At 40.1% G+C, this 20,666-nt stretch overlaps 2 protein-coding genes across 3 annotated transcripts in view; one reads left to right on the top strand and one right to left on the bottom strand.

Annotated features, from left to right (window-relative positions):
• Positions 1-663: 663 nt before the first annotated feature.
• ift74 (intraflagellar transport 74) overlaps positions 664-20,666 on the top strand; it is a 28,455-nt gene continuing 8,452 nt past the window's right edge. Inside the window, exons 1-16 of the mRNA XM_039789605.1 lie at positions 664-703; positions 1,291-1,424; positions 1,948-2,089; positions 2,242-2,290; positions 2,481-2,579; positions 3,390-3,450; positions 4,678-4,737; positions 4,838-4,899; positions 14,615-14,753; positions 15,298-15,360; positions 15,810-15,953; positions 16,573-16,613; positions 17,503-17,582; positions 18,187-18,240; positions 19,328-19,400; positions 19,908-19,929. Coding sequence (XP_039645539.1) covers positions 679-703; positions 1,291-1,424; positions 1,948-2,089; positions 2,242-2,290; positions 2,481-2,579; positions 3,390-3,450; positions 4,678-4,737; positions 4,838-4,899; positions 14,615-14,753; positions 15,298-15,360; positions 15,810-15,953; positions 16,573-16,613; positions 17,503-17,582; positions 18,187-18,240; positions 19,328-19,400; positions 19,908-19,929 — 1,248 coding nt within the window. The 5' untranslated portion in view covers positions 664-678. The remainder of the gene's footprint in view (positions 704-1,290; positions 1,425-1,947; positions 2,090-2,241; positions 2,291-2,480; positions 2,580-3,389; positions 3,451-4,677; positions 4,738-4,837; positions 4,900-14,614; positions 14,754-15,297; positions 15,361-15,809; positions 15,954-16,572; positions 16,614-17,502; positions 17,583-18,186; positions 18,241-19,327; positions 19,401-19,907; positions 19,930-20,666) is intronic.
• On the bottom strand, positions 7,545-13,460 carry LOC120551998 (leucine-rich repeat-containing protein 19-like). Of its 2 annotated transcripts, none has more exons than XM_039789603.1 (7): positions 13,374-13,460; positions 10,756-10,866; positions 10,341-10,591; positions 9,886-9,997; positions 8,753-8,840; positions 8,010-8,207; positions 7,545-7,886 (listed from the first exon to the last, which is right to left on the bottom strand). In XM_039789603.1, exons 2-7 carry the CDS (start codon positions 10,855-10,857, stop codon positions 7,582-7,584), a joined length of 1,056 nt encoding a protein of 351 aa, XP_039645537.1. In that variant the 5' UTR covers positions 10,858-10,866; positions 13,374-13,460; the 3' UTR covers positions 7,545-7,581. The 2 variants fall into 2 exon arrangements, with proteins under 2 accessions (XP_039645537.1, XP_039645538.1); XM_039789604.1 differs by having other exon boundaries at positions 10,341-10,588.

The following is a 20,666-nucleotide window of genomic DNA, read 5'->3' as shown; positions in this document are numbered from 1 at the left end:
TTTTAGCGTTAACGTAAGTTGGCATTTTCCTCTAAAGTAAACTCAATGAGTAAACTAGCTAGCTAGCTAACGTTAACTAGACAGCGCTTGGACATTTTAAACACATTTAACGTTACTGTCGAAGAAAACGACTTAAGACGGAGTTCAGTTGAAGGTACGAAACACTAACGTTAGCGTAACCATGATATTTCCTATGCGAGCTAACGCTACGTTATTTTAACTTTGGTTAGTGGTGACGTAGCTAAATTGTTTGATAAACAAAATGGCAAACGTGTATCAAATTCAAAACGATCGAAGACTACAACTTCTTAACTACAGTTAACGTTTAACGTTAGCTAACGGTACGTTGTAACGTTAACCCAGCACTGAGTTTACATTTAGGCAGCTAACGTTAACGTTACGACAAACGTTTTCTTGATATTTGAAATCGCATTCTCATCAGACTATGGGGAATTCTTCAAATGGGCATTTTGGCGTTTATTGTTCGCTTTAAACCTGTAGAAGTTGTGTTTTAGCTAAGCTACCGAGCACAATGTGTGCTTTGTTGAACCTTAACAGAAAACAACGTTTTCCAAACAAACATGGCTAGCTAGCTACTCCATAAAATCAAATTGACAGACCACAATAGGTCTATCTATTTCAACGTTAACTTGTCTGACTGCAGTCGATGGTGCAGGTATGCTGAGGCAGCTTTCATGCCAAGGTGGATGAATTTAAATAACTGTCCTTTTATTAAATGTCTTAAAAGGTTTGCGCTCCTGAGTCCAGGCAATTGCAAAAATAATCAAGTAAAAGACTGTGACGTTAAAAACGTTTCGGTCAGAGGACCATTGTCTACTAGCTTTCTGAAGAGCATCTTCTACTTTTTGTCAGTGTGCAGGCGATTTTTCTATATGGGATTTTTGTAACCAGAACACAATCAGTTACGTCTTGGGTCTTCTTTCTTCCTTCTTCATTCTTTTCCACTCCTGCACTTGGACAGCCCCAGCACTATAAGTTCTATCTTTTCCTCCTCTCCTATCACTGTATTAGCCAGAGCAGGTGTGGGCAGAGTAGGGAGGGATGGAAGATACAGTGCTGTGCCTTGGACGAATGTCAGCTTCAGGATTCAAACCAGCAAACGTCCAGTCACAAGGAAGCTTTTCTGTCCTCTTGGCTGCTGTCACCAAGCAAACATACTAACAAGCACTGAGCTATAGCAGCACCACTGTATGGATTTGTTTCCCTCCATCGGCAACAAATATAGTATTTGTTATTACTTGTTATTGCTAATGTTTTTACTGACTTTAGGCATCATGGCGAGTCAACGGCCTCCCTCCAGCATTGGCCGCCCACTGAGCCGCAGTGGATCTGTGGTCCCTGTCGCTGGAAGACTCCCAACGGCCGTCCGACCTCCTCCTACAGCTATTCGAGTCCCAACTGGGGTATGTCAACTGCAGCTTGGATATATTTTAGCTTTGAGATACAAGCGCCCTTCCTGTGAGTATATTGGGAACTTTGCTAAAGTCGGTTAGACACTCTTTGGCAAATAAAAAAATAGCCTACATTAGCAACCTGTGTCAGGCACTATATCCAACTTGTATTGCAAGCAGTGTTGGGCAGTAACGTTACTATTTTAACTACTTCTCAATAGTGCCCACACAAGCTAAATTTTCCCCGAGCATTTCTGAAACTTAAGTGAGTGGAGCTTTCTGCTGGTCTGAAATACAACTGCTAAGGATCATTGACGCCACCGCCAAACACGGACGTGTATGTCTTGTAACGTACTGTTCACGGATGTATAAAAAATAGCTAATGTAGTAAACTACTTTTGCTAAACATCTGGTTTCTCCCAACTTCAGTCAGTATGCACTTCGAACGAGCAGTATCAGTAAAAAAAATGATAGTGTGATAAATATCCATAAAAACCCAGTCTTATGAAGTTTTATTCTTTAATTTTCCATCCAGATGGTTCCAGGTACAAGTGGTCATCCTGGCATGAGGGGCGGCATCCCCATTGCCACCCCTGGAGTTCTCTCAGCACAGATCAAAGTGACTGACAGGCCCGTGACCCAACAGGGGCTCAGTGGTATGAAGACTGGCATGAAAGGTAAGTCTGAAGAGCATAGATTGCATAGATTTGTATTTTTATGGTTTAATGTTAGGACAGAAACTTTGTGCCACTGTCAGCCATGTTGAAACAGTCATAACATCATTACAAGTCTCACCTCTCGTTCTCTCCACCACCTCCATCCCCAAAAGGACCTCAGAGACAGATTCTGGATAAGTCCTACTACTTGGGCCTTCTTAGGTAACACATGCTACTATTAGTCCTAATAACCCCAACTAAATGTTTAAGTAAAACATGTTAAGCCCTTATTGGTATTAGTTTACACCATGCAGCAGGTGTTTCCAGCAGGGCAGCTGTTTCTTAAACATCGTGTTGGTACACACTGGTGAATGTTACCATTAAAAAGTGAATGTACTTGTTGTGCTGCTAGGAGTAAGATCAACGAGTTAACCACAGAGACCAGCAAACTGCACAAAGAGATTGACAACTACAACCAGGAGAATTCTGTGTATCTCTCCTACGAGAAGAGGTGAGTCGTGTTTTTACTCGTTAGTGCTGACGCTGTACATTTTGTAATAAAAAAACAGACCATGTTCTCTTATGTTATTTAGGCCTACTGCAGTTCACAGCCTTCAAATATTCATGTTTCTATGTTTATGGACTGCATTGAACCATGGATTCAGTTGAAAAAATAAGATATATGCAATAACACAGGAAAAATGGATAACTCTTCTTCAGTCAGGAAATGTTTAGTCTCACATTGCCAGACCTTCCTCCACAGCTCTGCGGAGGAGGGTCTGACGAGTCCACACAGCATTCTGGGATGGGAGAAAAACATGCTCTGGTTTATTGCCATTTCTTTAAAGCAATCACATGACAGCGCTAAGCACTGGACCGAGCCTCTGCAAAATAGCCTCAGGAAGGAACTTGTTTTGGTGGAACGTGTACATTCAAAAGTTGTTTTTGTCGTGCAACAGAAAACTCAGATTGGACAGATAGTCTAGCTAGCTGTCTGGATTTACCCTGCAGAGATCTGAGGAGCAGTTAACCATAGTCCTCACAAATCCACCAGAGTTTAGAATTACAACACAAAGAAAGCAAAAGGGGATGGACATCCGGCGGAATTTCCGGCGGCACCGGAAGTGGAACGTCGTGGTAGACTAGGAAATGTTAGCCAAAAGAAGTTGAAATCCAGTCTGTTTGTGCTGTATTATTAACAAGTCACATGCAGTGTTGTAGAATAAATGATGAATTAATATTATAATGAACAATTGCATTTCAGTGTGGGAGAAAATAAATCTTAAATTACCAACCATTTGTGGTTTTCTTTCCCCTTCAGAGCCGAAGGCCTTGCTGCAGAGATTAAGGATCTACAAGGCCAGCTTGCTGACTACAACATGGTAAATAGCTGTCAACTACAGGTTTTAGCCGTTGTCTGTAATTATTTTGAATGTGTAATCATAGAAAAATAATCATCAATTTTCATAATCTGACTATCCCAAGCAAACAATTGAACAATTAATAAAACAATATCAGACAAATATTCTTACATTTTATGTATTGAGCTAAAGTAATCCATAATGACTGAGTTTAACAACTATAACGACAACGTCAGACAATATCATTGGTAGGGTTGGGTAGCGAAACTCGGTGCCAATAGGGCACTGGTGCTGACGTAAACGGTAGTAACGAGACCGAATAAGAATGAAAATTTCGGTGCCTGACTTTACACTACACCTGACAGCATGTAACGTTAGCCTACCTTTAGCTAGCAGCTGGATTAAAAATGGTTAAAATGCTGACAGCTAACTTTAAACAGTGTAAAGTGTGACTGTATTTCACTGTAGAGGACTCCAGCAGCGGGACCTAACAGTCTGCTCTGCAGCGCAGCAGCTGCCGTTGTCGGAATTAAACAACACAGACGGTGCGTTCACTTAAAACAGGTAGCCTCATGGTGCATTCAAAGTTATTAGTCAAAACACCCTTTTCCCATCTGGTGGTTGTTTTTGTCGTTCAACAGCAATTTACTGGTGAAATAAGTTATTGTTATAGTTATTAGATTATTATAAAATATATATAAAATCTTTGACCATATGGCCTTAGCAATAAACAAGTCGCCGACTGTTGTTTACTACCCTTCTTTTTTTTTTATTTTTTTTTTTACTTTATTAAAAAGTACCGGTTCAGGCACCATTTAGGCACCGGCACCGTTTTAAAAGTATCACTTTAGCACCGGTATCGGAAAAAACCCAAACGTTACCTAACCCTTATCGTTGGGATCACTTTCAAAGAGATTTGATGAACGATAGAAACACTGACAGCCAATCCAAATCCATCTGAATTTACAACATGACACGGTGGAGAGACACTGTGGAGAGATGTGTTTTACACAGGTGGTTAGTGGCGTGATGTGACTTTTCCACTCGGTGCGGCGACTTAGATCCTTTTAGCTCTTTGTATTTTTCTATGTGTAAACATTACTTTGAAAGTGAATCTTGTGTTTTGGATGTAATTATAATACTGTCGGCGTGTTACAGTTTAAAACGTTTTTGGTTTCCAATGGACAGTGCTACCCTTATTTAACAATTGAGTCCTACTGACATGTAGCTTTTTGTTTGTATTTCCAGCTGGTGGACAAGCTCAACACCAACACAGAGATGGAGGAAATGATGAACGACTATAACATTGTAAGTACATTATGTAAACAATATGGTAACTTTTCTGATTTGCAGATGCTATTCAGCAGGCTGATTGCAAATAAATAATAAATCCTCTCTACCCTCCCAGTTGAAAGCCCAGAATGACAGCGAGGCTGAAAGCATTGATAGCATCTTCACTGAGAGGAGAGAGTAAGTACTCGGTGGACATTTCATTATGGTTATTGCAGGGTGTTCTCAACAACACAGTTGTATTGCTTGAGTTCAATGGGTAAGGATTTATGTTGGGAAATCCTGTTCTTAAACTTATATTTAATGTTGGCTTTTCTAGAAAAAAAATCTAAAAGCCAATGGTAATAGAAGAAAGCATGAAAACACAGGCTTTTTGTATTTTATAATCTTTGATTGAATTATCAATTTGTGTCATCAATGATTGATGTAGGAAATTGATTCATTGTTTGGATGTCATGCTCTTTTTTTTTTTTTTAGCTTTTATTTTGCAGTTGAACAACAATTTGATCTATAGTATGTTGCATGAATCAGCATATTTACTGTACAGTATATGGTCATCTTTAATTGGTCTTGAGTGCAGCTTTAAAGATGAGTACCTTCAAAAAAGCAAAGTAAACGTTATTTTGCACAAAACTAACTCACATAACTTCTCTCTATGAGGAACTGCCATGCAGTTCAGAGACAGCATGAAGCAAGCTTAACTTCTTAACTTCAATCATGGAGTAAAACTGGCTCTTTAAAGTGATGGTTCGGAGTAATTTACCCTAGGGTCCTTTGCACCATGACCTCGAGCCAAACACCCCCCCAGAAGCTTTTTTCACCTGGTCGAGTTAGCGTAGAGTAGCGTTAGCCGCTAAGTAGCTTAGCGCGGGGCTAATGGACCCACGTTTGTATCTCTTAAATGACCCCACTAATAATGCCCGAAATGATACCAAAGGTCTACACTAGTGTATATATAGGTTATGCTCTCATAAAACGATGTATTGGAAAGTTTGTAAGTACACCAGAAGTTTATGAACACTTGCCTGCTCTCTTCTGCTCTCTGTTGCTGTTGCTGCTGCTGCTACCTGCAGTTAGACGAGTGCTTAGGGCTGTCTATAAATTACTACACCGAAAAGAGATACAACAAAAATATGTATTAATTTAATGATTAAATAAGGTAATGTCTCCAAACCTACCTCAATTATTACTTGTCTCCTGCTAGTTATATTACAGCACTTACTTTAAAAAATAAGTTAAATTAAAAAATATTTTTGTTGCATCTCTTTCAATTCAATTCAATTCAATTTTATTTATAGTATCAAATCATAACATAAGTTATCTCGAGACACTTTACAGATAGAGTAGGTCTAGACCACACTCTATAATTTACAAAGCCCCAACAATTCCAACAATTCCAGTAATTCCCTCAACCTTTTCGGTGTTGTAATTTGTAGATGTCCCTAAGCACTCGTCTCACAGCAGCAACAACAACAGCAGAGAGCAGAAGCCAGCAGGCAAGTGTTCATAAAGTGTACATAAACTTCTGGTGTACTTACAAACTTTCCAATCCATCGTTTTATGAGTGCATAACCTATATATACTAGTGTAGACCTTTGGTATCATTTCGGGCATTATTAGTGGGGTCATTTAAGAGATACAAACGTGGGTCCATTAGCCCCGCGCTAAGCTGTTCAGCGGCTAACGCTACTCTACGCTAACTCGCCCAATGTTAGACCCAGGTGAAAAAAGCTTCTGGGGGGGTGTTTGGCTCGAGGTCATGGTGCAAAGGACCCTAGGGTGAATTACTCCGAACCATCACTTTAAACTTGTGACATGCAAACAAGCTGGGTGTTGTATGTTGAGTAAAGGCTGACATCTGTGCTCTGTTTATGTCAAAGTATGAGTGAGCGTTACATGTTACATTACATATTTCTCAGCCAGAAACGGGTCTCTTAGTTGAGCAAGAGCTCAATTGTAATAGTTGTAGTAGAAACGGTACAAATAGCTTACAGTAGGGGCCACAGAGCCAGGATGTTTTAGTGACTCAGAGAATAATAATACTAGTCTGGATCAACAGAAGTACATTTCGGGGGCAGTATCCCTCACCGTCCGCTCTCTGGGTGATGCCGTACTTAAACTCTGTTCGCTTCGGGAAACAACAACAAACTTTGAGCTAGCAAGCTACACGCTGAAAATGGCAAGTTTTGAAGAAAATTTTGATCGTACCACAAGGCAGGCCTGCTTGATTCTTTCGGTGAATGATTGTAAAGACTTATATTTATTTTTACGGCATATTGCTATGGTAGAAGTACAGACACGGCACACTGGTAAGAGAAAATTAGGTTTAACCATGTATCTGGCTAATATAAATAGCTTGTTACTGTGTTGTGTGAACCGTTAACTTCTTTTGATATTATATGTGGCATTTTCTTTTGCAAGGAGCAAATGTTGCACCAAAACAAGTTCCTTCCAGAGACTATTTAGCAGAACCACCGTCACAGCGCCCGGAGCTTAGTGATTGTGAGTTTTTTTTCTCCTATCCCAGAATGTAAGTGTGGTGTAGCCAGACTTTTACTCCACAGCACTGTGGAGATAGGTCTAGCAATGCGAGACTATGATAATACTAAAATAGTAACAAATAGTTAAATGGTTTTATTTAGCTTTCAGGTTATCCACCAAAGGCAAAATATACTGTACATATCGCCTCTAGAGGAAATATTCTTTTGGTAGCATACAACGGCCCCCCTAGTGAGCACCTAGTTTTTCGAATACACAAATGACAGATTTTCTTTTTGTGATGATTGCCTCTGCGTCTTATTACTAGTTCACCAGCTGCTGTTCGATTCTTCGTGGATCGGCTGAAGTCTCCTCTCCAGCATGTCACTCTTCCCTCTTGATGTATGGATCCTCAAAATACCCATCCTCCTCCTCTATTTGCCCACTATCTTGCTCAAAGGTGAATGTCTGATGGTGCAGGTATCTTCCTGTCTCTGAGAAGACTGTTGACACAACATCCTCCTCCTCCTCATCCTCCTCTTGGCGCAGTCGCAGATGACGGTAGTTGTGGAAGAGCTTGTACCAGGAAGGCCCCTTTATGCCACATACAATGAGCATGAAGGTGCTTAGTGCCAAAGCTGCAACGCATGCTGTGAACTTCCATGTGTTGCCGAGCACAGGTGTCTGGTCTGGTTGGGTTTGCAGGATGGAGAGGGAAAAGAGACTAGTCTGTTTAGAATGTTATGTTCTATTTGTACATCCACATATGCAATAGAAGAAAAGTGAAATACCCACGTTTCTCTTAGTCCTACCTTTGTTGATCTTGTGGTTCTGTGTTGATGCCAGTGTGGTCTTCAGCATAGTGGATAAGCCCCAAGACTGTTGAGAGTTGACTGTTTTTTGTTGGTCTGTAGTAAAGATGGGTGGTGGCGATGGGTGACACATAGCTGTAGCCTGCAAAAGCCTTTCAGCCTGCTTTTCTTGAGAAGCACATGTGACTTGTAGTCCCTCTGTAGAGCCACAGATATAAAAGTAATTTAATTAATGAGCATTCACTTAAGCCCCTTAATAACATGCACCCTTAACATTAATCTGACTGCAATTTAATTTATTCATGTCTGAATAAGCACCCTGGTCACTGACTGCAAACTTATGACTTATCATGTACACCTAGCAGCTGACCATGATTGCATTGCAGCCTTGATTCACGTGTGAGTTGTCACTAGTTTTTACATGCCCTGAAGAATTCTTTGAATGACACTGAATGACACTGAATGCAGTGTGCCTTGGTATTTTTTGGTTTGAGCACTAAGCTAAGTGTAAGTCTAACCTCTTTTTTTGGTCTCATATGTCCTTGGATATGAAGAGCACCTGCATTAGTTACATAGTCCTCCTCAGCCTATCCACTGGCATTTGCTCTCTATATTTTTTATGGGTACCAGGTACTTGTCATTTTGGATTCACATCTAATTTTGAACAGACTTTTGGTTCCCAACTCCAGTCATATGTCGGCTGTATTACTGAAACTTCAAAACTGCAGACAGGACATTATTACCAATGGTAAGTCCAACTGCTTTGACCTCTCCAATGCTGCTCAGCAGCGGACAGGAACAATTCCAGGGGTTTTCCTGTAGGTTCAGCACCTAATGAGACCAGACTGTGTCAGATTCATGGATTAATAATAATGTGAAAAAATTTACATGATTGACCAGGTTTACTTGCTAGTTGTGTTTTCTTTTACGTAGAAATGACTTTGGTCCACTAATAACTAAGTATTTCAGATAACATTCTTGAAGGAACACATTATTCTCTCTCCTATTGAAAATAATAACTTGCAATACAAATGTATTTAGTAAGGTTGTTTTTTTTAAACATTGACGAATGAGACAGGAACTTCAGGTTAACACAAGATTGCGTAAAAATGTTACCTAATATTCGGTTTTGCCTGATAATACACAATAACCTATTTTTTTTAAAACTTTGTGCTAATAAATATTGAAATCCTTAGGCTGCGTTCAGACTGCCTACGTCAGCTTTCCGATGGTCCTCCAAAAACGCAGGTCTTTCCATTCATTTTGAACAGGGGTAGTGCATTTAGGCTATGACGGGGGTACCGCAAGGAGAAAAAAACGCAGCAGGCTTGCGGTGAAAAAGTTGAGACCTACTCAACTTTTGGAGAAACGCAACCCCACATCACACTACCGTGGCCATTCATGTAACCGGCGATCAGACTTGTGGTGTGTTTTTACTGTAACTATGGTTTGAGGCGGTGTGAGTAAACAGAAACATCATTGCTGCTACAAGAAAGTTTTCAAACACTATGGAGTGTAAAAAAAACGAAACAAGCACTGAACTGCCCGGGAGTTTGTGTAACAGCTGAATGTTTCTTGCAACAACAAAACACTCACTATGTCTCGCTCGTCTCTTATCTTTCTCTCTCTCTCCTGTGAAATTAAACTGCCTTCAAGTGCGGTCGGAATCTATCTATCTATAATCTATAAACGATCTGACAAAACGGTAATTGTGAAATATAAAGTCTACTTGTGCTTTTGTTGGTGGATTTAAAACACAACAGGATGTCCCACAAATGGGCAGTTTCATTAACCACCACCACCACCCTGCGGCAAATTTGCCGGATCACTTTTTTTGTTGTGAATGCCCCATTACACATTATTTTGGGGGGTTTACCTGTAGAGTATTCAGCCGTCTAAATAGTTGTGTATGGAGACTTGTCAGCAGGTTGTGGGACAGGTCCAGCTTGGCCAGGACATCTAGGCCAGAGAAAGACTCTGGGTCCAGGCTGCAGTTACACCCAGTAGTAGGATCAGTTGTAAACACAGTAATTATTGTAGCAGCAGCGATGGTAGTACACATACTTAACAGTCCAACTTATACCAGTGATGCATCTCTCTCGGCTAATCTGTAACGAATATTTAGCCTTATTTTGGTCTGTACATTTAAAAAAAAAGCAGTACAGAGATGCAACATCCCATCAAATGTGACAATAGTATCAACATGATGAACAGCACTTAATGTATACTGACATCTTTATGTACCTAATTTTAAACCGTTCTAGTGTATTCAGAACTTGTTAAAATGAGTATGTAGAATGGAAGCTAGCTTCTATTAGCTTTCTTAATTACCTGCTGATTTTGTTCCTGGACAGAGACAGCACGCTGAGGTGTGGTACCACAGAGAAGTACTTGGCTGGTATACTGGTCACCAGGTTTCCATCCAGGTGGAGTTCTACCAGTCTGGGATAACTAGCCAGGGCTAGTCTGTCAGCCTCATTTAGGGTAATCAGGCTCCCCTCAATCAACAGTTTAGTAACAGAGGAACTGTTGCAACTATGTGGAATGACTTGCAGAAGCTTGTTGGTCAAGTTCTTTACCTGCTGATGTATGGATGGACCGTTATTACAACAGAAGAACAATCTGAATAAACATACAAAGAAATCATCATTGCTCTTAAATATTATTATTATTGCTTAAAATATTTTCACTCACTGCGAGTGCCAGCTTATCAAAAAAAGAACAGAAAGAATAGAACATATCCTACCAGTGTGTCTTCTTCCACAACCTCAGCATTACTTCCCAGAATATTCATTGCCAACACTGCACTCAACCACAGCAGTAGGAGAGGTTGCCGGCATCCCTCCATTATCCTACCCTGCAATACAGTAAACACTCTGGGTAATCCATATTTTCCTTTGTAAAATAGACTCCTTTGTTTTACCTGGGATGCTAAGACCAATAGGAAGTTGGTGTTCTGTAACTTTTGTTCTGTAAAATTTTTCGCATCATAAGGTTTCACAGATTATATGTGCAAATGTTCGTGCAGATTGGTCACAGCCTAGGAGGAGTTCAGAAAAGTGGGTTTAGCATATTTAGCTGTTTTGCAAGGGGAGAAGTATAGGCGGTAATGGGTGTAGCCTAAACAGTGTTGGTCAGAAACATATACCTTAGTAATATATTACTGTAATATTGTTACTTTCCACAGTAAAGCGTAGTAAACAGTAATTATATTAGTAACTAATCCAAGTAACGCTGCATTGCCCGAATGTGATTTGTTTTCTGCCCCAGATGATGTGTATGCATGTCGTAATTTAGCACTTGGGCTTTGATCCAAGTGGGAACATCGATGACATCCAATATGTCACTGTGAGTAAAGCAGAGCAGCTTCCCTCTCATCTTATGCACGCAGACACAGCAAGTTACTATGGTTATGAAAATCTGCGTCGCTAGGTCGTTTTCATAATGTAAGCCTATGTGAAACTCGACAAAAAAACCTAATAGACCTATGTAAATGTGTGACAGTCTTGGTAACGCACAGTAACAGCCTGAATGCAAAATGTTTGCGCAGTTTGGCGGGATTGTTACTCCTCCTGTAAGGTTAATTATTGTTCCAATAAAGTAGAATGAGTGCTAAAGTAGCTGGCAGGTTGTGTGTTTTGTTTGTGTGTTGTTTTTGTTGCGGGTGGGCCGCGAAAGTAATATAACGAGTAACGTAATACTAAGTAATATTACTTTTTTAAGGAGTATTAAGTAAAGAGTAACATATTACACTTCCTGAGTAACTTGCCCACCACTGGGCCTATATCACGAGATTCAGCATGTTCATGGAACGTAATTATTGGTTGCTCACGCTCACCCCTCTGTCCACTCATGCAGCCAGAGCCGATCCGCGCATCCTCACACAATATTCATACTTGCACACGTGGTCAAAATAATGTAGTCATATATTAGTAGTCTATATTGATGATTTTCCGCTTCCGGGATTGTTCAGGTCGCGGTGGAAATTCCGACGAATGTTTTCTGTTGCACGACTAAAACTACTTTTGAACGTACACGTGTTCCATCAAAACAAGTTCCTTCCTGAGGCTAATTTGCAGAGGCACCGTCATTGTGTCCTGGGTTTAGTGCCTCCCAAGATGATTGTGATTGGTTTAAAGAAATGCCCACAAACCAGAGCATGTTTTTCTCCCATCCCGTAATGCTATGTGGACTAGCCAGACCCTCCTCTGCTGCTCTTTGGAGGAAGGTCTGGCTATGCGAGACTATATACAGTATGTAGTGACTTTCAACAAACCTAATATATCTAAATAAGCCACTGGGGGGGGCGGACTTGTTTCAGGTCGGTGATCTGGGATAAACCAATGTCCAGTGTGCTGTATAAATTTGGATTTTGCACTTATCCACAGTTCTGTATACACGTGCACACTGTAATATTCCACTACCAGTCCAAGACAAGACTACCAGTCCAAGACAAGACAAAACTTCTTGCATTAACCGGTTTATTAAACCACTCAAAACAGTGCCATTAGGTACATTATTATTATTATGAAATGTGTTGCAATGTCTCACAGAAAAAACAATATACACACGGTGCATACAGGATTATGGCTGCCATCGCTACTGCGCACAAAATATTCTGATTATGAATGGCCAAATGGTGATGTGTTGCTTTAAATGTTGCTGCCACAAGGAATTGGGCAACGCCATTATTTATTAAGGATGGTCCAATGTATCCTATGCTTAAAGAGATAAGAAAGGAAGCATTGAAGCATTTTTCCTTAATCACTTAGAAAAATCTACTGGCTCTTATCATTGCTGCCACAAACTACTTTTGGGTACTTTCACTCCATTAGGAACCTTTCAAAGCAAAAAGGACAATACTTTTTTGAGGTCCTTCAATTTTCTTAATCTATTAACTTGTAAGACCATAAATTCCACTAACCCGAGTATAAAACCACTTGTGTAAACTTGGGTAAGTTTAGATAGGACGTTACACCGAACCATGTCAACACCTTAAACTATGACCAGAACACAAGGTTTTCATTGTCACTTATGTACATATAACAGACAAAATCTGCTTACACATTCAGTGTAAAACTTAATCAGAGTTTAGTATATGTGAAATCTCTTAAGTCACCTACACCGGAGTCTCTTATTTTCCTGATATCATTTGGAGAAAACAAACCCATTGAACTTCTTGAAAGAACAAGCACCTGTGACAGCCGAGTAACCTTTACCCTGCATACACTACAACATATGTCAGTTTCCTGACTGTTGTTCTCATGTACAGTTTGTCATCTCACAATGTTTCAAACATCTCAAACTTATTTTAATCATATTCTGTCACTATTCTATATTACTGAATAACAACCAAAGACTTACCTGTACTTGTAGGGGCACTTAGATGAACTTCAACTCACCTGTCACTGTGATGCAGCTAGCACAGCAAATGACCTTTGTTCATTGTTGTAAAACCTGTAAGCTAACATACACTGTTTCTGCTAGCTAAACATTTATGTTTGTTGAAGTCACTCCTCCTTTTCTAGTTTAAGTATGTTGGCCAGACCTCTCATTTAAACATTGAAATAATACAGCAAATGAATGAAGAAGATTGATGACTATTGATGATTTAAGTATTTCAAAAGTTGTTTTTCCAATGACGTATCCTGGTCTTAGGGAGAGAGTTATTGAAGGCTGAAGACAAACTAAAGAAGGCAAAGAAGGAGGATTTACAGTAATGGATGGGAGTTGGGTGAGAAGACAGCTTGATGTATAGGGGGTTTGAATTACTTTAGGTAAAAGAAAAAAGGAAGGAAGGGAGAAAAGAAGGTAGGAGTGTAATATGGAAGGAAGGGAAGAAGCAAGCAGGGATTTAAGTAAAGGAAGTGAGACAGCCCAAGGAGTTAACCAAGAAGGAAAGGAGGTTGCGCCCCCCCCTGGTAGCTGAAAGGGGTAATTGCATTGTTTCAAAAATGAGTGGAATAATTACTTCTGGCATAACCAAATATTTTATAAATACTTTAAGTAACACAAAACAACTAAATGGTGATAGGTAATACATCTGATTTCATAAACTGCTTTAGTAAAAATAATATTTTTTCAGGGCTCTGGCTCTCACCTGAGACCATTGTCGACGCATATGCAGGACGCAAAAAACGATAATTACTGTTGCACTAGTCTGGACATCTTACCGTGCCCATGTTGCAATAAAGGTTACCTAAATGTCATGTATATAAATTTGCTGTCAGCTTACTAATTGATTGCGCGTTTTGTGTTGATTTGGACTTTTATACGTTTATTCCACTTTGTTTAAATGGCGAAGTTCACCTCGTTCACCTATTTGGAGCTGACTGGTGAATGTGACGCGCGTAGTATAGGCCTTGCTGGATACACCGTGACTCTGTTTGTGCATCTACTAATCGCTGTGGATTACTTTTTTTCATGTCATTGGATTACGGCAAAATACTGATCTTTTTTTCTTAACGTGTCTTAAGGTTTTATGGTGTGATTGCGCTTGGTTTTTGCGTTTGGAGAGGCATGTCACATGTCTCCCCCACCCCATAATATTGACTTATGAAGGCAAATTAAACAAACCACATACTCTTCCACCGTTTGCTATGCAGAAGAGAGGAGGCAATCCGGGAGATTGAAGAAGGGATTAGGAGGGAAAGGCGGGTCGCTGATGAGGTTGTCCAGGCAATGCCAACCACAAAGCAAGAGAAATATTTCACCATGACAACAGCCAATGAGGAACTGCTACAGGTATACATGTTGTTTTGGCCTAATATTATTATCATACTGCCAGGGTGCAAGATTAACTTTTTTTAAGCAGTTGCCTCCGCCGAAGTCCATTAATACCTGACAATGGACACCTCGAAGGGCATTATCACTTATACCATGGTCAATTGCCAAATAAAGTTTTTTTTAAACCATTATTTTATATTTGAATGCATTTTACATAATAGATTGGGTGTAATTGGCAAAACATAAACATGGGGCCTATTTTTGGAAAAAAATCTTAGAAATGTGGGAACTGTAGGAACATAGTGCTTAATTTTGAAAATAAAATCTTAGAAATTTGGGAACATAGATCTTTGGGAACATAGGCATGCTCCCCTCTGAGCAAATGCAAGAGGGGGAGGGGCTGGAAGCAGCTGGTCTGTGTGCGCTGAAAAAAAAAAATTAAATTCGGATTTTATCTACCTGGGCGGGTCTCAATTTACCTGGGTGGGTCGCCCAAGTGCAACCTATGTATGGGAAACACTGCCTCCTTTTTTAATCTTCTACTTGTCTCCTTTTTTTGTAGGAGCTAACTGTTCTACAGGAGGAGCTGGACATCCTGATAACTAGGAAGGAGGACTACGATGCTGTAAGTTGTGTTAAAAACACAGGAAAATGGATGGACAGATTAACAAATGAAAAGTAATAACTAATTAATTAAAGGTCCATGTAGGAATTTTACATAAGGCCAGAGGTGTGGAACAACAGAGATTTTCCAGCCAGGTTTTGCCTGAAATCACATAAAATCATGTTACTGCCTACAGCAGGCTAGAAAAAAGCATTCATGACCAGGACATTTTAAGACCTTGGCCCTTTTTTTAGGAAACCTAAATCAGAGTAAGACACCCTGGGTAGGGAGGCAATGAATTGTGGAAAAGAGGAAGGGAATAAGGAAACAGAAATAATTAGGAAAACTCATGTGAAGTAAATGCAAATTGCTTTTCAGTGACATCCACCACTGTGTAACCTATCTAGCTGTAGTAGTAACAGTAGTATTAGCAGTATAAATAGTTTGATCTTACATTATCCTGTGTGCAGGAGCTGGCCCACTCGCACATAAAGCAGGAAGTGGTTCGGCTTCATGAGACTCTGTCAGCGCTGGAGGCGAAGCGGGACACCATGGAGGCTGAGCACAAGAGCCTGGGCTCCCCACAGGAGGAAAGAGAGCAATTATTCAAACAGGTTAGCTTTATAACCAGCCAAAGAATGGCTGAATGTTAGTTGAGATCATTAAACTGCTGACAATATGCAGCAACAATGTTTTGTTAGACTAATGTAAACTGCAGTCATAAAGAAAAATCAACATGTACGACAGAAAGATCTTGATTAAATCTTAATTTCAGAATTTGCAGAAACTAGAGAAATTAGAAAGTAAACAAAGTTTAACACTACCACCAGGAGAGTGCCAGGGTTAATCGTGCTGCACCTGGCGGCTAAAGGGTGTGTTTTTGTGGAAAAGTTTTTAGGAAAAGTCAGGGCAGAAGGGAAACAGCAATAACAATGACGGAGTAATTTACGTTTTTGAATCACAACCCCTCAAAGGCGTAATTTTTCGCGGTTCTAGTGTTAATTGAGATACAATTTGTTGAAACTACAGCATATTTTTTTTATTCTCAATAGACTGACAAAAGAAGTTGTTAAAGTTGTAGAGCGTTGACTGTCTTATTTAGTGTTGACACATGATAAGACAGGCAGTGCAAGATCACACTGAATATGTTCAATAAGTGCTGTTTTAATTTGTACAGATTTTAAGAGTTGCAGTTAGTAAACAAATGATTTAAGCTGCCGTTTTGTTTTCTAGGTGAAGGAGGACAACCAGGAAATCGCCAGCATGGAGAGACAGTATGTACCATTGTCGTTACACCATTGTCGTTTTTAATTTAGATACATTTTTTTTACTTGAATTAAAAGTCCAAGCATGAAACAATGACATAGCACTTCAAATCTCAGTTCTTATTACTTATAAATTACTCCAATGAAGTCAAATCAAATAAAGTAAGAAACGCAAGTTAGACTGTATGTTGCACTAGATAGTAGTGATGGTCAAATGAAGCTTCGCGAACCACTGTCTTTACTTTCTGAGCTCACTAGATGGCGCTCTCTGTTCAACAAAGGGTTGAAAACACACTGAATTGCCATTCCTTTAACCTTTTTATTTGAACAGAGAGCGCTATCTAGTGAGCTGAGTAAATAAAGACAGTGGTTCGCGAAGCTTCATTTGACCATCACTACTAGATATAGATAGATAGATAGATAGATAGATAGATAGATAGATAGATAGAGCTCGGGCCCTAATAATAATTTGTACAAAAACAATAGGTGCCTCGTACTTTCAGTGCAAGGCACCGTTGGGGCTTCAAATGTGTCCTGTTTGCAGCCAATAACACAAAATAACAAGTGTGATACAGTTCTGAGTGTGAGACAGAGCTGCTTGTTTTGAGGTGAAGGGTTGTGTGCTTGTTTATGTGTGAGGCGAATTGCTAGTGCCTAGCTATTCTACTTGGTAGTTGTAGTTTATGGTGCAACAGCGAGACAGATGCAGATGCGCTTGACAGATGTGTTTATAAAAATCAATCACAGTAAAGATATAGATATGTCATACACCAGACGTATTTAACACGGACCTGCCAATGTGCATATATGCGTATGTTTTCCACGCCCTGTGACCGTTGTCCTCACAATTACTTGCTCATAAATGTGAAATCTATTTTTTGTGTGTGTGCGTGTTCAGGCTTACAGAGATCAGGGACAGGACGCAAAAAATCAAAGAGGAGATCCAACAACTGGAGCAGGACTCAGAGGAAGCGCAGGGTAACACTGGTTGGCTGCTTTCAACTTTTCATTTATATATCACCATTTTTTTTCTCCCTAAATTGATATGCTTTTAAAAAAATAGCCTTTAAAATTATTTTTCCATCTGTCATCTTATAGTGGAAATAATCCTGGTGTTACACTGTGGACTGCATCATCTCTTTTTTAAATATATATCGAGGGCTGAAACTAATGATCATTTTTATTAGCAATTAATGTGCTGATTATTTTCTAAAGTAATTGCTTGGTCCATATCATAGTTTGTGATAGGCATTTGTCACTAATTCATAATCTATGATATAGTGAAAAATGCACATCACAATTTACCAAAGCCACAGGTGACATGTTTAAATTACTTATTCTGTCCGGCCAATAGTCAGAAACACAAAGATATTCTTTTATATTAAAGTCATACATAACAAATATTTACATTTGAGACTAATAAACTAATTGATTAATTGGCTATGTTTTTACCTTGACATATAACCAAACTCCTTCACACAAAGTATGTAACAGTTCTACCAGATAAAGTATGAACTTTATAAATCTGTTTAATTATTATATGATTGCTTGCTAAACTAATAGTTTTCTTTCTGTCCATAAGGGGAGTGTCAGCAGAAATACAAAGAGCTGAAGAAGAAAGAGGAGGAAATTGACCGTGAGTTGAACATTTGACAGTTGATATGACTAAACCTGAGTAGACAATATCAAAAATCACAGTCTTATTTACAAATCAATATCAATAATGTGTCACTATTGTTATGACTATTGATGCTTTCAAATATTTAGCATAACCTAGGGGTAGATAATAGTCTGAGAAACTGTCATAAATATTAAAGCTATAAGAGCAACGCAATAAGAGGTTATTATTTAGACAATATCTAGTTACTGTATATTGAATTTATATCTAGTCATCACAACTGCAATATTGCCATCAAGGAATCTGCAGGGTCTCGAATTGTTTTAAAAATGGTTTAAAGGCTCTGACACACCAACCCGACGGCCGACCGTCGACAGAAAAGGCAGTCGGACCGATCAGTCGGCTCCCGTCTCTAAAAAATTGCCTCAGAACACACCGAAGAGAGACGAGACGTAATACGTCTCCATAACAGCAGGCAGCGCTAATCTGTATTGTTGCCCAAAAAATTAAAACAGGAAATGACGGAACATCTCTCTAGACCTAGTAAACACAGAGCACGCTGTCGTCAGTCGTTTTTTTCATCAGAGAGTGGTGATAGTAGTCAAGAAGGATCGTTATTGTCATTACTTGCTGAACGGAAGAAAATATGATTGCTAGTAATAAGAAGATACTGCCGTTGGCAGCTCTCGGGCTTCTTCTTGTGGAAGAAGCACTGATTCGCTAGTCAAGGGCTAGCACTCCACCAATCAGATTGGTCATTGAGTCAGACTTCCCACTGGTCAAATCGGCCAAAATGGATGCCGACGGCTCCTCCGACTGACGACAGCACGGAACACACCGAACAGACTCGAGTCACCGACCTCGCCAGACTGTTCGACGGCCGATAATCGGATTGGTGTGTCAGGGGCTTAACTGATATGGGAATGTAATGGCTGACACAGATATATGGAAGCACACACTTTTGGAAACTACCACCAGGAGTCATCGAAGTCAGAATATTTTTAAAATCCTGCACATAGGAGTTTTAATGTGTCTGTATGACCAGATATTGCTATAAATATAATGACATGCAGCTAGTTGTAATAACTTTCTTCATTTCTTCCAGGGTACCTAGAGTCATTTGAGGAGACCAAGGCTCGAAGCAGAAAAGATGACACAGGGGGGGAGGGGAGAGGGGAGTAGGAGAAAACAACTCCTTTCGCGCAAAAAAGAAGAAAAAAAAAAAAAAAGGGAAAAGAGAGAAAAAAAAGAAGGGATGGAAAGCAGAGGGACTGATAGTTAGAAGGAAGGAATGTAAATATTAAAGCTGCGAGCAGCGATGGACGGGCCCTCGCGCCTCTGCGCGTGTCGGGGTTACTGGCAGACGCCGCTCCTTGCGACCGTGCATTCGCGCGGCATACAGACGCCGCAAATCGTCAACAATGAAAAGGGAACTCCCTGCCGAGTCAACGATAGCTCACACAAGACTCTACGTCATACGGTTGATTAGCTGTGAAAAGGGGCGTGGCAAAAGCGTAGGGGGCAGGGTCAAACCATCACCAATTTAAAAGGAAGTCTGTGCTGAGTTCAATGATACCTCACATAAGATTCTACCTTAAATGGGTCAAAAGTTATGAAAGGGGGCGTGGCTTAACCATAGGGCGCGGGTCAAACCATCACCAATGAAGAAGGAACTCTCTGCTGAGTTCATTGATACCTCACACAAGGGTCAACCTTAAATGGTTCAAATGTTATGAAAGGGGGCGTGGCTTAAGCTTAGGGGGCGGGTCAAACCATCACCAATTAAAAAGGAAGTCTGTGCTGAGTTCAATGATACCTCACACAAGGGTCTGCATCAAACGGGTCATTAGTTATAAAAGGGGGTGTGGCTAAAGGTTAGGGGGCGGGCCAAACATCACCAATGAAGAATGAAGTCTCTGCTGAGTTCAATGACACCTCACACAAGACTCTACCTTAAACGGTAACTTCTTTGTTCATCGCTGAACACTCAAAATGGCCGCCACGCCACGCCCACACCGTCTGACGAAAAGTTTTTCTTTTAATAACTTTTCATCGTTAAGGTGTTGGGATGGTACAGACCAAGTTTGAAGTCCATCGGATGAAATCTCTAGGAGGAGTTCGTTAAAGTATAGCACCTTGACTTTTAGGCCTACTTCCTGATGCTACTAGGGGGCGCTATGACTTTAAGTAAATAACGGCCGTTATTTGTCCTCAGGGTTGGACTCTTATGAATCGTGAAAGAGGTAATTTCGAGGTAATCGGAAAACGTACACTCGAGTTACACCCACTTCCTGTTTCGGCGGCGAAACGCACAAAATGGCTGCCCCGCCACGCCCTATGACGAAAAGTTTTTCTTTTAACAACTTTTCATCTTTAAGGTCTTAAGATGGCACAGACCGAGTTTGAAGTTGATCAGATGAAATCTCTAGGAGGAGTTCGTTAAA

Source organism: Perca fluviatilis, chromosome 22, assembly GCF_010015445.1.
Source record: "Perca fluviatilis chromosome 22, GENO_Pfluv_1.0, whole genome shotgun sequence".
Classification (NCBI taxonomy): Eukaryota; Metazoa; Chordata; class Actinopteri; order Perciformes; family Percidae; genus Perca; species Perca fluviatilis.
The sequence above is the reverse complement of the archived record's forward strand: the minus strand, read 5'-3'. Positions and strand labels throughout refer to the sequence as shown.